Genomic DNA, 19,903 nt, shown 5'->3' with positions numbered 1-19,903 from the left:
GACGTCTATTTTCCGAGTTCCCATGCCATGTTCAAAACAACTGGAACTTGGAAAAATACAAAGCCAAATCATGACGTTAGGGACCTTCAGGTCGGAAATTCGTAGCTCTACAAAGGTTCCGGGTACCCCGATTTTGAGAAGGGATTACGTGACGATTAATTTAGCAACTGTGTGACGCAGCATGACAACGTCAGCACGATTGGTCGACATTCTGCTGGGTGGGGCGTTACGTCAATCTAGTCATATACCAATGGGATGTCTATCTCCTTCTTTCTCTAATATCTCTATTCACAAGAAAGTTCGATTGTCAACATGGCGGCAGCGATGGATGTTGATACCCCAAGCGCCACGAATAGTGGAGCAAGCAAGAAACGTTTTGAAGTGAAGAAGGTATTTATTTGTCAAATAGATCATAGCAACATTTTAGACATACTGTAAGGTTCGATATTATCATAGGGTTAATACGGGTTTGGGTACAACCTCCGCGCGATTAGTTAGCATAACTTGCTAGCTCGCGAGCTAGCTGAAACTAGACAGAGTCACTGTTTGGCTGTATCTAATTTTGGGGAGTGAGTTTGCGTTTCACTTGTAGGGCTGATCGCTACCTAATCAGTTAACTAATCTCACTGTTTGTGGTAATAGTAGCTAGCCAACCACTACTAAGTTCAGCTTTAGATGCATTGACATTATACGAAGTCAATGACTAGCTAATTTGCTTAACTGGCTAAAGTTAACCTTAGCTTCCTAGTTAGCTTGCTAAAATGACAGGGCCCAGTTGCACTTGTGAGGTTGTCTATTTATTGACACTGAATGAGTGAAAAATTATGAATCAAACACTAACATTTTCACCCTGGCATTGTTTGTGATCAATGTGGATAGTAAAATAGGCTTAACCTGTCTGATCAAATGCAATAGTGATTTGGATGACAAAATGTCTCCTGACACCAGATTAACATGAATAAATTGTGAATAACAATATGCTTCTTTTTAATACATATTTGAAACAACATCAACATCAAGCAAATACTAACTGCCAGTGATATGATCATAATTTCATGTGACTCTTCTTCTTTACAGTGGAATGCAGTGGCACTTTGGGCCTGGGACATTGTGGTGGACAACTGTGCCATCTGTAGGAATCACATTATGGATCTCTGTGAGTATTCCATTAACATTATTTGACTACTGGGTTAATAAAAGGTGTGTGTTACACATTTCTCTTGTCCTCCATAGGCATAGAGTGCCAGGCTAACCAGGCCTCTGCCACATCAGAGGAGTGCACCGTAGCCTGGGGAGTCTGCAATGTGAGTCAGACTTCTTTGCGTTTGTATTTTTTTCATACATCCTGATCAGTTAGATTGTAAAGTTCAGTTTGAGAGTATTGAAAGAACAACCGCATGATCTAAACTAATCTGCATTATACTGAACTACCCTAAAAGTATTGGATTTTTCAATGTATGTTTTGAGCTGTGTTCGAATACTCATACTAACCCACTAACCATACTTTTGGTGACATAAATTGAGTATGTAGTATGCTTATTGGTCATAGTATGGATATAATTCCTGGATGTTGTAGTACATTTGCAAAAATACAAATTATACAAGCAGTGGACACTCTTTCTGTGCTTTTTTGGCCCATAAGGCAATTCTTCAGGAAATGGGCGTGGCTTCAGTGTTTTCAGATTTGAAGAAAATGGCAGGAAAATATGCAGCCGAAGTCCGAGAGCGTATATACAAATTCCTTGCTTTAACTAATTATTACAAATGTTGAGCAATGTAATAAAGTCATGACTTTTCAAAAGTTACGTTACATGTTCCTATTTCGCAACAAAGCCTCCTTCACTCACGCTGCCAACATACTCTCGTAAAACTGACTATCTTACCGATCCTCGACTTTGGCGATGTCATTTACAAAATAGCCTCCAACACTCTACTCAGCAAATTGGATGCAGTCTATTACAGTGCCATCCGTTTTGTCACCACAGCCCCATATACCACCCACCACTGCGACCTGTTTGCTCTCGTTGGCTGGCCGTCACTACATATTTGTCACCAGACACACTGGCTACGGGTAATCTATAAGTCTTTGCTAGGTAAAGCCCCGCCTTATCTCAGCTCACTGGTCACGATAACAACACCCACCTGTAGCTCACGCTCCAGCAGGTATATCTTACTGGTCATCCCCAAAGCCAACACCTCCTTTGGCTGCCTTTCCATACAGTTCTTTGCTGCCAATGACTGGAATGAATTGCAAAAATTGCTGTAGTTGGAGACTTTTATCTCACTCACTAACTTTAAACATCAGCTATCTGAGCAGCTCACCAATCTCTGCAGCTGTACACAGCCCATCTGTAAATAGCCAATCCAACTACCTACCTCATCCCCATATTGTTTTTATTTACTTTCTTTGCTCTTTTGCACAACAGTATTTCTACTTGCACATCTATCACTCCAGTGTTAATTTGCTCATTTATAATTACTTCGCTGCTATGGTCTATTTTTTGCCTTATCTCCTTACTCCATTTGCATACACTGTATATAGACCTTTTCTGTTATTGACTGTACTTTTGTTTATCCCATGTGTAACTCTGTTGTTTTTTGTCGCACTGCTTTGCTTTATCTTGGCAGGTCACAGTTGGTTAAATAATGGTGAAATAAAAAAATGTAGGCTGACAATTTTTTAGCTACACTATACTTAGGCACAGCATAGCATTACATCAGTATGTAATGGTATGTTAGCTAGTTGGCTACTAATACATCGATCTTGCCAAGCAGTATATTAACTATAATCTACCAAACTACACAATGTTTGACTTGATTATTCACGTAATTCTTAGCTAAGTGTTATAGTCGTTGTGCGTTCTCAATGGACATGGTTATTTCTGGCTATCTAACCCTATTTCAGAGCACTCTGAGTGTGCCAGAGCGCAGAATAACTGATGAATTTACAAATGCTCAACATCTGGTGAATATATGGCCAGTGTCAGTAAACGTTCGGGGGGGAAAAAGCGCAATTAAATTGTACGCCCTGGATAACATGAAAACAGCCTAACCAGCTCTGCTATGCCGAGTAACATGGTCAGTGAGGTGTTCTCTCGTTTGTGTCTGGAAATGGCTCACAAGCTAGCCACCGTTTTCCAATCAGCTTGTGTGCTTGACTGCCGTTGTGAGGTCAGAAGGCTCGGATCAACCCTATTCCTCTGCCAGAGAGCGAAACGCTCTGAATTTATGAGGGGACAATCTGACAACGCTCTGATTTTTCGAACACCCAGAGCGCACTCTGGCACTCCAGATTGAATTCACGAACACACATGGAATTGTAAAATGTCAAGCTAGTCATTTGTTATGCTAACAAGCTAGCGAGAGGTGGCATAGCAACTGCATCAACTTCCGAGTAGACAGGCGAAGCGCGAGTACACTCAATTGAAAGAATACCGTTCGTTTACGGTCTACTAAAATTAACTAATAGTGTATGTACTCAAGTATGTAGTATACAGTATGTGTATTCAAACACAACTGTTGTCTTGGTTTGCTGTTATGTTAATAATATCTTCTCTCCCAGCATGCATTCCATTTCCACTGTATCTCTCGTTGGTTGAAGACCAGGCAGGTGTGCCCCCTAGACAACAGGGAGTGGGAGTTTCAGAAGTGAGTGTCAATTTGATTCATAACACTTATTCAAAACACTACTCCATGGTCCTAGTGAAAATGCTATCTATCAGAGCTGCAGTACGCTTGCCTTTTGGGGAAATAGATGGATGATTAAAAACAACAGCCATGTGTCCATGTTACTGGTGCTAATGCATTATTCATTGTAGATGAGTTGTGTATGTCAAACAGTTAATATCTAACACTCCCTTTCCCTCTCTTACAGATATGGACACTAGGTGCAATACTCTGGACCATTACTTGGGCTTCTGCAAGTTTCATGCTTTCTGTTGCTTTCTCCTTCTTTGTATGATAGACTCCACTTTGAGTACATTGCAAATACTGAGGACATCCACCCCCACATCTCATTGTTTTAGGCTTGCTGGAAAACAGTATTTTTTTAAGTTGAATTTGCAATGTTGTAAATTATAAATAAACAATGTTCTGTGTAACTGCCTCGATTTGGAATTGACATGGAAATACAATTTTAGAAATACCATGTAGACCATCATTGTAAATAAGAATTTGTTCTTAACTGACTTACCAAGTTACATTTTTCTAATTTTCCTAATGATTAGATAAAATAAAATTAGTGTTGGAAGTTACAGATCATTGGCTGAAAGACCAAATTAACAAACATTTTTGTAAGATGAAATTATTAATAACTTAGTTGCACTTTGCACAAATCGCTCTGCATTTCCTGGTTGCTAAAACCCTAATAGTTCACTTAATTTCAGTTAGTGGAAAAACAAGTTAATATACTGTAGATAAATATTACACCTTCTAAATTGCTGTGAAATATTTTCCATAAGCAAAAATGGTTTCAGTTGTGTGAAGCTAGTGTACAAAATTGAAAGTAAGACACAACTTAAGAACGGGAAGCATAGAAATAGCACACATGGAACATATCTACAGCTTCTTAGACTTGCTTTCAAGTAGAATAAAACATCTATAACTCACATTTCTTTGAATTTGGTCAGGCCACCCAAAAAGTTACATAATGCCACTTAACACAAATGACCACATCCAGCACTAGCTTGCAGTCTCATTTTCTATTTGCTATGATTCTTTATTGTGAATGATGGTTATAATGCCACATTGATTATACTTTAGCTGCTGAGACTACAGTAGTGGTCGATGTGGTTTGTTATCGGACTGGATGGAGGGTAGACCTTTCCAGAACCTCTCATCCCCAAAAGGGAGCCATTTATTGCGGGAGGAAATTTGGAAGAAGATATTTCATAGAGCGAACATGCACTATGTGAGGAGCTGACCCACTATTGGTCACAAATAATCACCGGCAGAAGTTGATCTTGTGAGACCGGGGTATAGTTGGTTTTATATTCAAACATTCAGACATTTGCCAAAAGCCATTTAAGAATGTAAAAATCAATAACTAATTCACCGTTTGTCACAGAATCATCAAGCTAGATATGATTTAGTCTATGAATGTCTAGCATTCTTAAACATTGCTTTGAGTAGAAATTCCAGTTTTGATTTGATAGAAATACATAAAATCTCATATTGCATTTAAAGATGAAATCTAAATCAGTGATTGTCTCAGAAAAAAGTGAAAATATGCATTTATTTGCAATAACTTTAAATAAATTTTTATTTCAAGTGCAATTTGTTCTATATGAAGTTAGACAATATTTGCATAAAGCTGTACAATGTTTACAATCTTACATTTTATGCCAAATCAATGTTTGCAACTGTTCCACATTTTAAAGTAGTTACAAGGCACAACAGTCATTTATTTATACATCTCTAATTTAACAGCAAAGAGGCCCCTTCCAATCATTTTCTATTTTGGCTTTGTTGAAGTCCTTCTTTGTCATCCCCAGACAAGCTGAATGGTACCATCTCTGGCACACAACATTCTATTTGCAGTATTAAAAACATTAAACAGGGTTATGTTTATTTACATGTAAATTACAGTTGTGGGATACCCAAATTATGTTAGATGCTTTTACAATTAGGAATATTTTCAAATTGAATTAGATTTTTGTTCAATTGCCAAATTTACTTTAAATGACATGCATTTGACCACAACCCTGACAGCAGCACACACAACAGTGGTGTTAATCATCGAGTATTCAGGCAATATAAATCATATAGTAATAAAGACATACATTTGCAAAAAATGTATGTGTTGATAAAAAAGGTATCACACATCAATGTTGTAATATCAAAAATGATAATATTGTCAGTCTTTGACATCCAAATCAGTTTAATCGTCACTTGTGCCAGATACGTGTGTACCTATTACAATGAATTGTATCTAGTATCTCTCATAGTAGAGTAATGAAATATAGTAATGATAATAGAACATTAGAGCATTAACGGGTTGCAAAGGGGATGGAAATGTTCCATGGGAAGGCAAACCCGGGAATTTAACTTAAATTCATCAAAAAAGTTTGCTTATAAAAGTGAACCTTTTTTGTGGGATATGCATAAGGCAATTCCAGGTCCTGTGGCATTTTTTGGTTAAACAATCCCTAATAAAATGGAATTGCAACCCTCTGCATGCACAGTGTATTCTTCCATCACATGTGCAGTGAATTCTTCCATCACATGTACAGCTGATTCTCAAGATCTTGCACACTAATGAGATGCTATTGAGCCCAGACTACTACACTGTCTGAGCCAAGCACTAGATGCTTTCTGGTAAGTTTTGATTACAATACTGGGTGGGGTGAATATATTTTATATGACATACATGATTTTTTGTTAACTAGTAAATAGTAGCCTACAGCAAAGTGTGTTTAAATCATTTCTAACTTGTTAACAGTTTCTGCTAGTTCATTTTTGCTACCTGAGTGTTAATTCATTCAATGTTTCCATACATGTTTCATTTTAAAACATTTATCTTAGGAAGTTGTTTAATCCAACTGCTTAACTATTTATCTGTACATGGAATTGTATTTTTTAAATGTAAATTAGCTCCCTTTTTTCTGATCTTCACAGGAAAATGCCATGGGCACTATCTGATGTGTGGAGACATTTCACTGCAGCTAATGTAGATGGAAAAGCTGTGTACATTTGCAAGTACTGTGCCAAATCATATGTGAAGTATACAACAAAGATGCAGAATCGTCTGGCCAAGTGCATAAAGTTCCCTCAGCGCTCACAACAAGCAACCTCTGACAAAAGTCCCTCTACTTCTATTCGAGGTGAAAACGATGAATCAGACACCTTATCGATAGCAATGGCTCATGGTCCTCCTGGAATCAGACACCTTATCGATAGCAACAGCTCATGGTCCTCCTGGAATCAGACTTTGTTTTTTACTCAATGGAGGAACGTAGTCAGAGAAATGCTGATGAATGTCTTGCTCTAGCTGTGTATGCAACTGGTTCACCTCTGATGCTCACAAGCAATGTGTATTGGAAGAGATTTCTGAATGTACTTCGCCCAGCATACACCCCTCCAATCAGACATGCTTTATCTTCTAACTTGCTGGATGCAGAGTTCAACAGAGTTCAAGTGAAGGTCAAGCAAATCATAGAGAAAGCAGACTGTATTGCAATCATCTCTGATGGGTGGTCGAATGTTCGTGGGCAAGGAATAATTAACTACAATCTCCACCCCTCAACCAGTATTCTACAAGAGCGTGCAGACACAAGGGACAACAGACACTGGGGTCTCTACATTGCAGATGAGCTGAAGACAGTCATCAATGACCTTGGACCACAGAAGGTATTTGCACTGGTGACAGACAATGCTGCGAACATGAAGGCTGCATGGTCTAAAGTGGAGGAGTCCTACCCTCACATCACACCCATTGGCTGTGCTGCTCATGCGTTGCATCTGCCCCTCGAGGACATCATGGCACTGAAAACAATGGATACACTACAAGACAGACAACGAAATGGTTAGGTATGTGAAGGGTCATCAAGTTATAGCAGCAATCTACCTCACAAACCAAGTGAGAAGAATAAGAGCACCACATTGAAGCTGTCCAGCAGCACCTGTAGGGGTGGTGTTGTCATCATGGAGGGGAAGGTGTCTCTCCAAGAAATGGCCATATCACAGTTCTCTGCTGCCAATGACTGGAACGAACTGCAAAAATTACTGAAGCTGGAGACACATATCTCCCTCACTAGCTTTAAGCACCAGCTGTCAAAGCAGCTCACAGATCACTGCTCCTGTACATAGCCCATCCAACTCCCTAATCCCCATACTGTATTTATTTATCTTTTTCCTTTGCACCCCAGTATCTCTACTTGCACATTTATCTTCTTTACATCTACCATTCCAGTGTTTAATAGCTATATTGTAATTACTTTGCCTCCATGGCCTATTTATTGCCGTACCTCCCTTATCTTTCCTCATTAGCACACACTGTATATAGACTTTTTCTACTTTATTATTGACTATGTTTATTTATTCCATGTGTAACTCTGTGTTGTTGTATGTGTCAAACTGCTTTGCTTTATCTTGGCCAGGTCGCAGTTGTAAATGAGAACTTGTTCTCAACTAGCGTACCTGGTTAAATAAAGGTGCTCAAGAGGTGGACATTAAGGATTTCCGGGGAGAAGACATGGACGCCTGAGAGGAATACAACCAAATCTTTAGCTTTTAAACTATCATTTTACAGATGTATGTTGACAACGTTTTTGGGAGATGCGATGGATCATTCAATATTCTCTTTCTTTTGTTGTTCAGTAAAATCATCCCATGTGAAGAGTCAACTCATTTAATTAAACTTCAATTCGTAACTAAATTGTTTTTTAAATGTCTTACTTCTAAATTCCCTGAAGGATGAATCTACGAGTTTTCATAGCTTAATATTAAATTACACCATGATGACAAACCCAGTTGGTCAGATTATCATCATTTTTCTCTGAATGATGCAAAGCACACATTGAGCAGTCTTCATTTGCATTGAAGACTGTAAACAAAAGAGGATCACATTGTTATGCATTGTTGACACATTTAAAGACACTTTCTGGAACCATTAGTTCTCACGGTTGTGCTTCAAAGACACAATCTGTCCCTCACAGTTGCATGCTACATTGTTCTCTCGCTGTCTGTGCTTTGCCCCCTTCCCACGCCCTGTAGCAAATGGTTCCCCAAAGATCGTTTTTCTGCTTTACACATCCTATTGGATGTTTTTCCAAGCCACTGTGCTTCTACACCTGCATTGCTTGCTGTTTGGAGTTTTAGACTGGGTTTCTGTACAGCTCTTTGTGACATCAGCTGATGTAAGAAGGGCTTTATAAATACATTTGATTGATTGATTGACCAGTCATACTGCTCATTCTGTGCGTGATTTCCTGCAAGACAGGAATGTCAGTGTTCTGCCATGGCCAGCGAAGAGCCCGGATCTCCATCCCATTGAGCACGTCTGGGACCTGTTGGATTGGAGGGTGAGGGCCATTCCCCCCAGAAATGTCCTGAAACTTGCATGTGTCTTGGTGGAAGAGTGGGGTAACATCTCACAGCAAGAACTTGCAAATCTGGTGCAGTCCATGAGGAAGAGATGCACTGTAGTACTTAATGCAGCAGGTGGCCACACCAGATACTGACAGTTACTTTTGATTTTGACCCCCCCTTTGTTCAGGGACACATTATTCCATTTCTGTTCATCACATGTCTGTGGAACTTGTTCAGTTTATGTCTCAGTTGTTGAATCTTATGTTCATACAAATATTTACACATGTTAAGTTTGCTGAAAATAAACGCACTTGACAGTGAGAGGACATTCATGTTTTTGCTGAGTTTAGTAGAACTCGGCTAGGCGAGGACAACATCTGTGCCTCGCATACTCCCTGTGTAGTGCTAGGGCAAAAAACAAAACGCTTGGAACCCCGGGGACAGAGTTTGGGAAATCCTGGTCTATACTATTGGATAGAGAGCAATCACTGCAGCTGTTCACGCCATGTTAGTGGCCAAATTATCATCTTCAAATCCCAACCTTAATTTATCCGTTGTGACGCACAGATGTTCCAAAATCCGCTTTAGATGAGACTGACTTTATTACCAAAATGATTTTATTTACACGTTGTAGTCAATTTGGACACTAGAATAACTGTTTCTGACTCAACTCGATGCAACATAGGCCGTTTTGAAAGGGATTCGTTGCTTTTCAAAAGGCAGTCCTTTTTAAAGTTTTGTAAGTGGCAATATTACTGTGTCCCTCTTGCAATGACATAGCAACAACAGCTTCCTCAAAATAGTTAATCTAAACTAAATCAGGAAATCTGTAATTCGTTTAGATGTTTTGCCGACGAGGTCTGAGAAGCGAAATTGTACATCTAACTAAGATGTTTGGTGCAGTATTTCTCAAATGGAAAAATGTGCACGAAAACTCGTCTTCTCATTGAATGAATTACAACAAACAGTTCATTAAAGAATCCTGTACATATTTCCCACTGAGGGAGTTCTATTACTCTGACCCAGGTTGAACCGGGCAATGGCCTGTCACGTCATTGTGGCGGAAAAAGGGAGGCACTGGGCACTTTTAAAATCAAACAGTAATCTGCGCCGGCTGGGTCATATTGTCAACAAGGCAGCATGGTGCATCTTCCAGAAACATAAATCTCTTTTACATAAAATACATTTTGTATTTTCAAACTACTTTTCATTGGGATGGCAGATAAAGCGTTTTTTTTTCTTCATGTAAAAATACAGAATCCTACTCATCACTCAATGTGCTTAATTATGTCACTTTTGTTTTGAGACGATTTTGCTGTCAGCCAGAGTGGGCACCTGGCTCACGCCCAGGAGGCAAACCCGTTCCAAAACGAATGCAATCACTTTTCCTACCCAGAGTAGTTTAAACCGGGAAAGTACGAGTAGTTTAAACCGGGTGAAAAGTGATTGCGTTCGTACTCCTACCTCGGAGTAGTACTATTGACCAGTCACCGAGGAAGCGGGTAGATTTCAGCTATCGAACTTCGTTTTGCATCAACAACAAACAAAAAAGTATGTGCACGAACTGTTCCGACTGGGAATCATGCGACAGGCTTTAGACACTGGTCCCACGTGACACATGTTGACTCATCAGTAGGAAAGATTTGTTTCTCTTTTGGTCCATTCAACAACAGAGCGATACGATCAGCAGGATGTTGTATCTATACCTTATGTCATGCCTTATTGGAATGGATTTATTGATAATATATGTTGAAAAAAAGTTTGGATGTTGCCACACACATACCTAATTGTTAACTAAATTAAGGAAGTTTCCTTTAAAATTATTCATAAATATTATCCTGCCAACCACTATATGAAGAAGTTTAAGGAAAACATCAACTCAAATTGCTCCTTTTGTAATGACCACCCAGAAACAGTGTTGCATCTTTTTTGGCATTGTATGCATGTAAGAAAACTGTGGCAAGACATCAGTAGGTTTATAATTGAACACATTTATTAAGATTTTATACCATTGTGGAGAAATGTGCTGTTTGGATTCTTTACATACAATAGAAATAAGCTGAAAAATTTTTATGTAATTAATTTCATTATTCTTTTGGCCAAATTTCATATACACAAATGTAAATTTACAAACAGAAAACCACATTTTCGTACTCTACAAAAAGAAATTGAACTGATTAAGACGGTTAAATGCTCTACTAACAAAAAAGCTGTTAGAATTGTAAGTATATACATGTCCCTTAAGGTCCTTGTGTAATTGTAATGTGATATTGTACCCCCTAGCTCGATTGTCCATTGTTTGTAATCTATGTATGCTTGTGTTCCCTCATGTGCTTTATGTATTGATGTGTTGTTGATAAAAAAAAAAAAAAAAAAAAAAACAGTGAAAATTAGCACAGCAGCCTGTGGTACAGGCTGGAGGCCACAAGGCCCAATTAGTCAGTGGCTAGGTTTCCATCCAATTGACTACAGATATTCATGTTTATATTCTAAAATCAGCATAAAGAAAATATGCACATTTTCCCAACAGTAACAAGGTTTCCATACAACTTGTTTTTATGTGAGTAAAGTCTAATGATAGGCCTGTTGATGGAAACTGAAAATGTTACGTTAAACTGTCCAAATGTCGACAAAAAATATGGGATATTTTTCTGTTGGTAAAATTAATTGTGCGAGAAATATCGGTGGAAACGCTTTTATATGTACAAATATTAATGAAGAAAACTTGGAATCACGTGATGACATGTTGTGTGGTCCTCCAACTATGACTCGCCGGGAAAGCATGCAGTTGATTAGGCTACAGATTAAATAAATTATGTAGCCAATAGCCTACATAATTTGCCTATTATGGATAAGAGTGATACTATTTTATTTAGTAAACAGCAGTCAAGCATCTTTCATCATCTCACCAGAATCAGAACCTCAATATTTATTGGAAAGGAGTATGAATATCACCGTGCACATTCAGCTCCCTTTGAAGTTAATCATAAATTATTTCATTTTATCCTAATAAACTGCATGGTTTCTTGGGTCGTAGTGGGAGGACCACACACCGGATCATCGTGTTTCCAAGTTTATTTTGATGGTTTTTATATCATTATTTGCGCATAAAGGCGTTTCAATCGCCATTTTCACAAGATCCACCATGTCATACTAGCAATTTATCGGTAGCATTTTTACAATTATACCGAAACCTGTTTCCATCAGAGCGGTCTTTTCTTCATTTTTTAAAATACATACAACTGTGGATGGAAACATGTTATAGAGCATCAAAACTGTGATCTATCATGGGTGAATTGGGACCGAATGACGTATCTACAAAGAATATTAAATAGTTATTTATGATGCAAGGTGATTTGTAAATTAGTCAGTCACGCCTTGCTTTTGAAATAGTCTTTAATGACGAACGCGCCCAGTGATTGCCACTGCCTTTCGAAGCATTATGGAAATAACAATTGTCTGACTTGCGCCTGCCTACATGTTTGTTAGGGCGAAGGCAAGCCATCTATCTCATCATTATATACAGTATCCCTGCAAGTTTCTGCAGTTGCTCTTCAACAACTTCGTTCAGCAGCCATCGCCTGCATTGTGGGAGACTCTACTATCAACCAATATGTAAGGGTGTTTGTTTGACCCACGTGACCAAATGTATGACTGAAATGGGAACCAACGCGATTCATACAGTGGAGGCTGGTGAAGGAAGGACGGTTCATAGTAATGGCTGGAATGGAATTAAACACTCCATCCACAAATTACATTTCATCTACTCCATTCCAGCTACTACGGCCATCCTCCACTGGTGGATATATACAAATAAATGTGATATGCATTCTGATTGTTGCCAAAAATGTACACACCTTGTGCCTCTTGACAAGTAGATTAACACCTTGTGCCTCTTGACAAGTAGATTAATGATAAATGCACCAAGGGCATTCAGAACTGGTGAAATGAAACAACGTTTTCCTAATGCCATGATCCGTGTTTACCATGGGAACTTACATTTTAATAACCAACTCATCTGATTAAAAACAACCATGACAAAATAACTTGCAACAACCAAATATTTATTGATTTGAATTGATATTTCCATTACGGTTTCAAAATCAAACAAAATAGTAATATTACTTGTTTTTTGCATTTGGAAGGAGAGTCAGACATAAAAAAAATGTACGTTACAGTGAAAGTGAGTAAAACAGAAAACCTGAGGGAAATAGTTTTACCACATCCACTCCTGATAGAAAACAAATAGCCATAGTTTTGATTGGCTCAGTAGAGAACACAGAAGATGACAACTCCATATAATAATGTCTCTAAAATGTTCCTCAGAGCTGGTGTCTAATGTGTGAGTCCTGTTTGACTATTCCAGATTCAGGTAAAAAACAACAAGGGATGGGGTCGGTGGCAAGAGGAGTCAATGGGAATTCTAAATGAGAAGGCTCTGACAGGCTGTTTTGATTCCCCATTATTAACCAGTAGTGTTCCCATCAGTGTCCATGAGTTTGCTTGAGGAACCACTAAGAGCTAACAGCCCCAAATAGGTGGGCTCCATTTAAGATCATACAGTATAAGAGTTGCTGTTGACCACACCTCCACAAACCCTTGTCTAGTGTAAAACTTGCTGCATGCCTCTAGTCTCCTCTTTACCCATCTTCCCATCAACATTACCCATTTGATCCATACACAGTGGAATAATCTCAAGTAAGCTTTTTAGCTCTCCCGACACCTGACAACATCCATTTGCCACTCTCCCGCCACTCGTTCTTCTTCCCGCTCCCCTCTTTTTTTCTTCACCTCCCCTCTAGGGCGAAGGGCTCCCGAACTTGGCACTCAGCTTGGTGATGAGGGCCATGACCTTGGGGTTACCCTGGTACTTGGCGATGTTAGCTGGGTTCTGAGCCACATCCTGGAAAGCTGCCATCACCTCAGGGTCCTTGAGAAAAAACACAGGAGAGATGGGATTAGATATGGATACTGACATAGAATCCAAGCGCTAACTGTAAGACTGCAAACACTTCAATTTAAGGAGCGTCGTACCTTCATGGCGTTGAGCACCTCCGGGTCGTTAAAGAGCTCTCCCAGACCAGGCATGCCGAAAGGAGAGCCTCCAGCCCCCCCTGGGAAACCGCCAGCCCCCCCTGGGAAACCGCCAGCCCCCCCTGGGAAACCGCCAGCACCCCCTGGGAAACCGCCAGCACCCCCTGGGAAACCGCCAGCACCCCCTGGGAAACCGCCAGCACCCCCTGGGAAACCGCCAGCACCCCCTGGGAAACCGCCAGCACCTACAGCATGAGACAAGGAACCCAGGATTAATGCGATTAGAGGGCTCCAATGGACCCTTGGGCGATGGTCAGATAATGTAGAGCAGTGGTCACCAGCCCAGGTACTGGAGAATTACAGGGCCAGGGATTACAGGCCTTTGTTCAAGCCCTGCACTAACAAACCTGATTGAGCTAATCAACTTATCGTCAAGACATTTGATGAACCCATATTCCCTATTACCTGGGAAACCTGGGAAGCCACCTCCTCCTGCTGCTTGTCGAGCGTCCTCCTCCTATGCAGAGTTTTAAAAAAAAGTTTATGTTGAGACACTATTTTGAAATTCTTATTCTTCTCTCTGTTCTTGCACCAAACACTCACCCTCTGAGCTTTCTCATGTTCTTCCCTTGCTTTCTTTACCCTCTCCTTCCTGTCCTTGATTTCTTGCTCCTCCCTCTTGCGCTCATACTTGCGCCGGTGCTCAATGATTTTGTTAGCCTGAGTAGAGAAATAGCATGAGTTGAAAGTCAGACCAGAACACATTGATTGACCAGACAACCTTGAAAATGCTCTGGTTTAAAAAAGACAGTTAGTGGCTGGGTACCTTGGGCTGGACCTCTTTCAGCATGGCACTGGCGTCCTCATCGTAGTCCAGTTTGCAGGCAGTGGCCAGGTCCTTCGCTGCCTCCTCCCAGTGCCCCAGCAACCTGACACACAAAGAGGAAAGAGACTCAAAGTATTGTATTAGGGGTGTGCCAAAATGGCCATACTCGTAATCGTATCTGTAAAATGACAGTTGATAGTCGGATCGGATGATACTCGTGACTGGAAAAAATAAAAGTGTTTTAATATTTTATTTACCTATGGATTTATTAGATGTTGCCAAAATACCTCCTTGCACATTCACTGCAAAATAAAGCTGCAGATTAGGAGCAGCACGCGGAGGTGTGTCTGTCCTCAACTTGCAGCGGGCAGCCAAGTTTGCTGACACTAAGTCAGAATGCCCATCAGCGTTTCATATTTCCCCCCTACTCATGCCTCGCATATTAGATATTATGCACATAGATAGCTTGATAGCAAACATCCTCGCAATGTGATTTACCATAGTAGCAGGAAGCAGCATTTTAAATTATCAGACTGAAAAATATGCAAGAAAAACTGATCTTTATCAGAACAAAAAATATGCAAGGAACACTGATCTGGTGAAATGATGACATGAGTGGACAGAGAAATACAGCATCACTCTATCCAATCAGAGCAGCATGATCAATGTACAACCATCTCTTTTCTTTAGACAGATAGCCAGTTGAGCTATTTAGACCATGTAGAACCTTGCACATTACTGACTAACTTGAGAAAGATGTGTGCTGACACTCAAATTTATTTTTTCCGATCACAGATTATAACAAAATACTCCGATCACAATCGTATCCAGCAAATTACCCATATCCCTTACGATCCTCATTTTGTCTGAATACTCGGCACCCCCCTATATTGTATTACTTATAAATCATATACAACTGCATTGTGTCTGAGTTTGAATATGCAGCCTATCAAGCAGCATACTTATGAGCTTTCCCCCTCCACTTGTAGGGCTGTGCAGAATCTGGGTTGATGTCAATGGCTCTGTCGCAGTCACGCTTAGCTGCATTGGGTTTCTGCATCCGGATGTAGACGCTGGCAAAGAACATACGTCAGTCTGTATGAATACTACGTGATCATGTACTAGAGCACATCATGTGGTATGGCATTGTTAAGTCTAGCAGTGGGACTCACCTAGCCCTCTTGGCATACATGATAGCTACCCGTGGATTGAGTTTGATGGCTTCAGTGAAGAGGTCCAGGGCTTTCTGCAAGTCACCTGTATTTGACAGCACCAAAAAGTGATACTTATAACCACTGGTCATTAAAATGTCTTTCCGATTTACTACAAGGTCAGTGCAATGTCAATGCAAGAACCTTAGAACAAACAACCCACCTTCTCCTAACGCTTCGATAGCTCCCATCTTCTTCTCGTTGGCCTGGTCCATCATTTCATCTGTCACCTAAAGGAACAAGAACACACTATTTATCTGCAAGACATGAGATGCCAAGAGGTCTTCTGCTTTGGCCAGTAAATTTCAAGCAGTCTTCTTCAGGGCTTGCATGCTCACTGAATGCATTTCTCATTAGTTCTCATCTGCAGAAACTCCCCAAATGAAAAGCACTTCATGCACTCTACCATCCTTATGTTATATTAATAACGGATGTCTTCAGTAGAATAAATATTTTCACCTCCAGATTTTCTAAGTCTCCCATTTCCTGAGGTTCGTCTGTATCTGGCTCAATCACCCCATCTTGGTCGATCTCTGAAGAAGCAAAGGGATCCATCAAGGACTTCAGAATTTTAGAAGATATGAGAGAAACTGAAAGCTTGCGCCTCTAATTCCGTTATTGTATGTTGTATACAGTGGCAAGCCGTCATTCAGGAGGGGTGGGACAGAGCCCCACCTGTTTTAATCTCCACATTTTTTGTGGGCGTGCCTGTTTTGCAGGTTATTTTGGCATTAATACGAGTCACATATCAGTTTACAAACAATGTAAAATAAATATATATAATTGAGTTAATAAAGCCACATACAAATATGGTCTTTCAGCCTAGCTCAGTGCTTTCTGTGGTCGGGCAAGCCAGCAGAAAATAGGAGCGTTGCGCCGTGATTAGCTCAGTGTTGTGTCACTCATGGAGACACTAAGTCACAACCAAGCCCTTTGGCTCCTGCCATAGAATTACATTAGTAGTGCTCTTCCAAGAAGGCTCAAGGTCATTGGCCACAGATAAAATCACATCAAATCATGATATGTACAGTAGCTTTGATTGGACTGATCATGTCAACATCTTACTTTCAAAATCTTAGCTAGCAGTCATCAATTAGACAATCTACAGGCAAATCCTTTTTAATCCTTGTCATATGAAAATAAATAGAGAAATTATAGTTAAATGTATTTTTTACATTTTTTATTTAAACTTAATTTAATAGATAAAATGCATTGGTGCTCATTGGAAATCGCAAATTCAACAATGAGTGGTTAGGAAGAAATTTGTGACAGTGGCTAACTGCAAGAATTGCAACTGGAAAGTCGGGAATAAATGAGCTTAGACTCAGAGGAATATACGTTTTGAACAGTCACCCAAATCCAACTCGGAAATGTAAATCTGGCCCCTGTCTTTTTTTGATGACAAAATGTTCCTGTGAAGGACCACCGCACCTTCCTGTTCAAGTGAGCACATCACAAGTCCAAAAATGTCTTATATGCTGCTGCATAAATGATGTAATATGCCAGGGAGATATGTATACTGTAACTAAGAAAGTAATACTAAGTATATGTTGTGTAGTAAACTGTTAGTAGACCATGTGCCTCACCCTAATAATTTGGTCCATTTTCACCTCTTAATTTGACCTAACGTTACTGTTCTGACTCAGTGGTGCACATGTAGCCTATAACCTGTTTGAGAAATGTCATCATTGAATATTGTAAGAGCTTTCATTGTGTGCTTATATGCCCCATTTATTTATCCTATGGTTCTGATTTGGTATACAGGGAAAACACTAAGAACAGCCCATGTTCTGAATTATGTCGCTATACATTTCAAATGTGCAGAACAAATCATTATATTGACTACATCCGTCCTTGTTCGCTCATTAACCTGTTAAGTCGACCCTCTACTTTTTCGAACATTCTGTTAAAAATCGCGCAACATTTCAGCGCCCTGCTACTCAGGCCAGGAATATAGTATATGCATATGATTAGTATGTGTGGATAGAAAACACTCAGACGTTTATAAAACTGGTTAAATTACGGCTGTGACTATAACAGAACGTGCGTTTCATCGAAAAGTGCGGGAATATCTGATCACTGAAAATGGAAAAAAATATCCATCTGCGACTTCAAGGAATTGTTCAAAGTGAATCGAATTAAATGAGGCCGATGTTGCAGTGCCTACAGCTTCCACACATTGTCTAGAGTCTTGTCATTTGATTCGCAATTGATTCTTGGTCTAACCGAATCAAGGGAATCTCCGACCGGATGTTTTGGTCGAGCTCTCTCCAAGACATTTTTTCGAAACAGACACCCATAGAATTGACATCGCCTCCTGATGAATTTTATAATTTAAAATCATTTCCTTTTGGCCTGTGTACCCATTTTCTTTACGAACTCAATGGGTGACTGTGGGAAAATGTGTGGGCCAGGTGTGAGAAAGCTGCCATGGACATACCTAATTCACTCTCCTCACTCTCAGAGGGGGCATGGGGCTCAGGAGCAGAGGCAGGGGGAGCAGCTCCAGCACATGGACACCCACCCTGAAATGAATTAGTTTTACATTTACATTTAAGTCATTTAGCAGACGCTCTTATCCAGAGCGACTTACAAGTTTTATTGGCTGAACTGTACTGGTAGGCTGTCAAATATAGCAACTGGATGGATATATGAAACAAGTCATACTTATACCTTGCATGAAGAGTCATTTTGGGGGGCTTGTGGAATTGTAGCTCCCATTCTGAAAAAAAAGAGAATCTTCTTTCAAATTTGAATTCTCACCAATATGAGCCTTTAAATTTTGCCAACTGCTGCCAGTACATGTTGGTGTATTACTTAGTACAGTAGGAATTCCTATATTTTATTCAATTAATAAAGTACTTTGTACTGACTTATATCAGACAGAGAGAAATATGCCTGATATTTAGCAGCAGTGAGTGGGTGTGACTGCGGCGTTCCCGTTCAGGGTAGTTGGGGAATTGGCAACACAAATCACACGAAATTGCATTAACAATGACTTCATTCAATTAACTCTTTTAATACTATTGACATCCGGTGAATAAACCTGGATCTTAATATGGGTTGATCCGACTGCTAACAGATACTGCCCGCTACTTTTGACGATAAAGAGCAACTGCACACTTGACGCTGTGCGATAAACAGAAGGATTATCAACTGACCCTTGTAACCAGGCCCGGAGGAAGCCGAGCTCGGGAAGGTGCAATATGGAGGGATTTTCGTCGCACAACTTCACGAAGGCCTTCAACTCATGTACTTTCCGCGGGTCCATTCTCACTTCACAGGTCCAGCACACGCTACACAACAAGAAAGTGCGAGGAAGTAAAAATGAAACTGCTAGCTAGCTATGTATGAGCATTGATAGCATACACATGTGCTGCACAGCCTCATTTAGTATTATTAGTAAACTAGCTAACTCCTTTATCTCAGAAAACAGTTTGTCCCAGGGCACGTGCAGAAATGTAGCATGGATTGTGAGGATAGAATATTCTGGAATTGTGTCGAGTTAGTCATGCCGTGGGGATTATATAAATGCATGATAAAATCAGGGAAAACGAACCATAAAGGTGAATTATTTCCAATAAAACAACGTATATGAGGGTTAGATTAGCTACCTGTATGACCAGACAGCTCTTCAACGAGTGGTAGCTTCGAGTAGAGGGATGCAACCAAGCCGCCACAACAATCGCTATAAATTACTAGTCGATGGTGTATGTTGTTCCGTAGATGTTTTTAACGCAGGCATTAATTAGATAGAAACATATGACAAACAAAACAAGCGATGAGGTCCTGCGTGAATGGATCA

General features: G+C 40.0%; 2 protein-coding genes across 3 annotated transcripts; one reads left to right on the top strand and one right to left on the bottom strand.

Annotated features, from left to right (window-relative positions):
- Positions 1 to 232: 232 nt before the first annotated feature.
- LOC124015661 (RING-box protein 1) lies at positions 233 to 4,100 on the top strand. The gene is made up of 5 exons (XM_046331043.1): positions 233 to 390; positions 1,078 to 1,156; positions 1,234 to 1,304; positions 3,563 to 3,648; positions 3,875 to 4,100. Exons 1-5 carry the CDS (start codon positions 313 to 315, stop codon positions 3,885 to 3,887), a joined length of 327 nt encoding a protein of 108 aa, XP_046186999.1. The 5' UTR covers positions 233 to 312; the 3' UTR covers positions 3,888 to 4,100.
- An 8,974-nt stretch (positions 4,101 to 13,074) lies between these two features.
- On the bottom strand, positions 13,075 to 19,868 carry LOC124015433 (hsc70-interacting protein-like). Of its 2 annotated transcripts, none has more exons than XM_046330616.1 (13): positions 19,713 to 19,868; positions 19,260 to 19,394; positions 18,772 to 18,820; positions 18,539 to 18,623; positions 16,558 to 16,631; positions 16,262 to 16,328; positions 16,060 to 16,144; positions 15,850 to 15,960; positions 14,888 to 14,990; positions 14,665 to 14,781; positions 14,527 to 14,578; positions 14,062 to 14,306; positions 13,075 to 13,957 (listed from the first exon to the last, which is right to left on the bottom strand). In XM_046330616.1, exons 2-13 carry the CDS (start codon positions 19,367 to 19,369, stop codon positions 13,826 to 13,828), a joined length of 1,230 nt encoding a protein of 409 aa, XP_046186572.1. In that variant the 5' UTR covers positions 19,370 to 19,394; positions 19,713 to 19,868; the 3' UTR covers positions 13,075 to 13,825. The 2 variants fall into 2 exon arrangements, with proteins under 2 accessions (XP_046186572.1, XP_046186573.1); XM_046330617.1 differs by having other exon boundaries at positions 19,260 to 19,388; positions 19,713 to 19,865.
- Between the last annotated feature and the right edge of the window lie 35 nt (positions 19,869 to 19,903).

This window comes from Oncorhynchus gorbuscha, linkage group LG26 (assembly GCF_021184085.1).
Source record: "Oncorhynchus gorbuscha isolate QuinsamMale2020 ecotype Even-year linkage group LG26, OgorEven_v1.0, whole genome shotgun sequence".
Taxonomy (NCBI): domain Eukaryota; kingdom Metazoa; phylum Chordata; class Actinopteri; order Salmoniformes; family Salmonidae; genus Oncorhynchus; species Oncorhynchus gorbuscha.
The sequence above is the reverse complement of the archived record's forward strand: the minus strand, read 5'-3'. Positions and strand labels throughout refer to the sequence as shown.

Coding starts and splice junctions, on each gene's coding strand:
- LOC124015661 (XM_046331043.1), top strand. CDS start 313: ATGGCGGCAGCGATGGATGTTGATACCCCAAGCGCCACGAATAGTGGA. Junction 391..1,077: donor AACGTTTTGAAGTGAAGAAG/GTATTTATTTGT, acceptor TCTTCTTTACAG/TGGAATGCAGTGGCACTTTG. Junction 1,157..1,233: donor GAATCACATTATGGATCTCT/GTGAGTATTCCA, acceptor TGTCCTCCATAG/GCATAGAGTGCCAGGCTAAC.
- LOC124015433 (XM_046330616.1), bottom strand. CDS start 19,369: ATGGACCCGCGGAAAGTACATGAGTTGAAGGCCTTCGTGAAGTTGTGC. Junction 18,624..18,771: donor AAAATGACTCTTCATGCAAG/GTATAAGTATGA, acceptor AATTCATTTCAG/GGTGGGTGTCCATGTGCTGG. Junction 14,782..14,887: donor TGAAAGAGGTCCAGCCCAAG/GTACCCAGCCAC, acceptor TTCTCTACTCAG/GCTAACAAAATCATTGAGCA.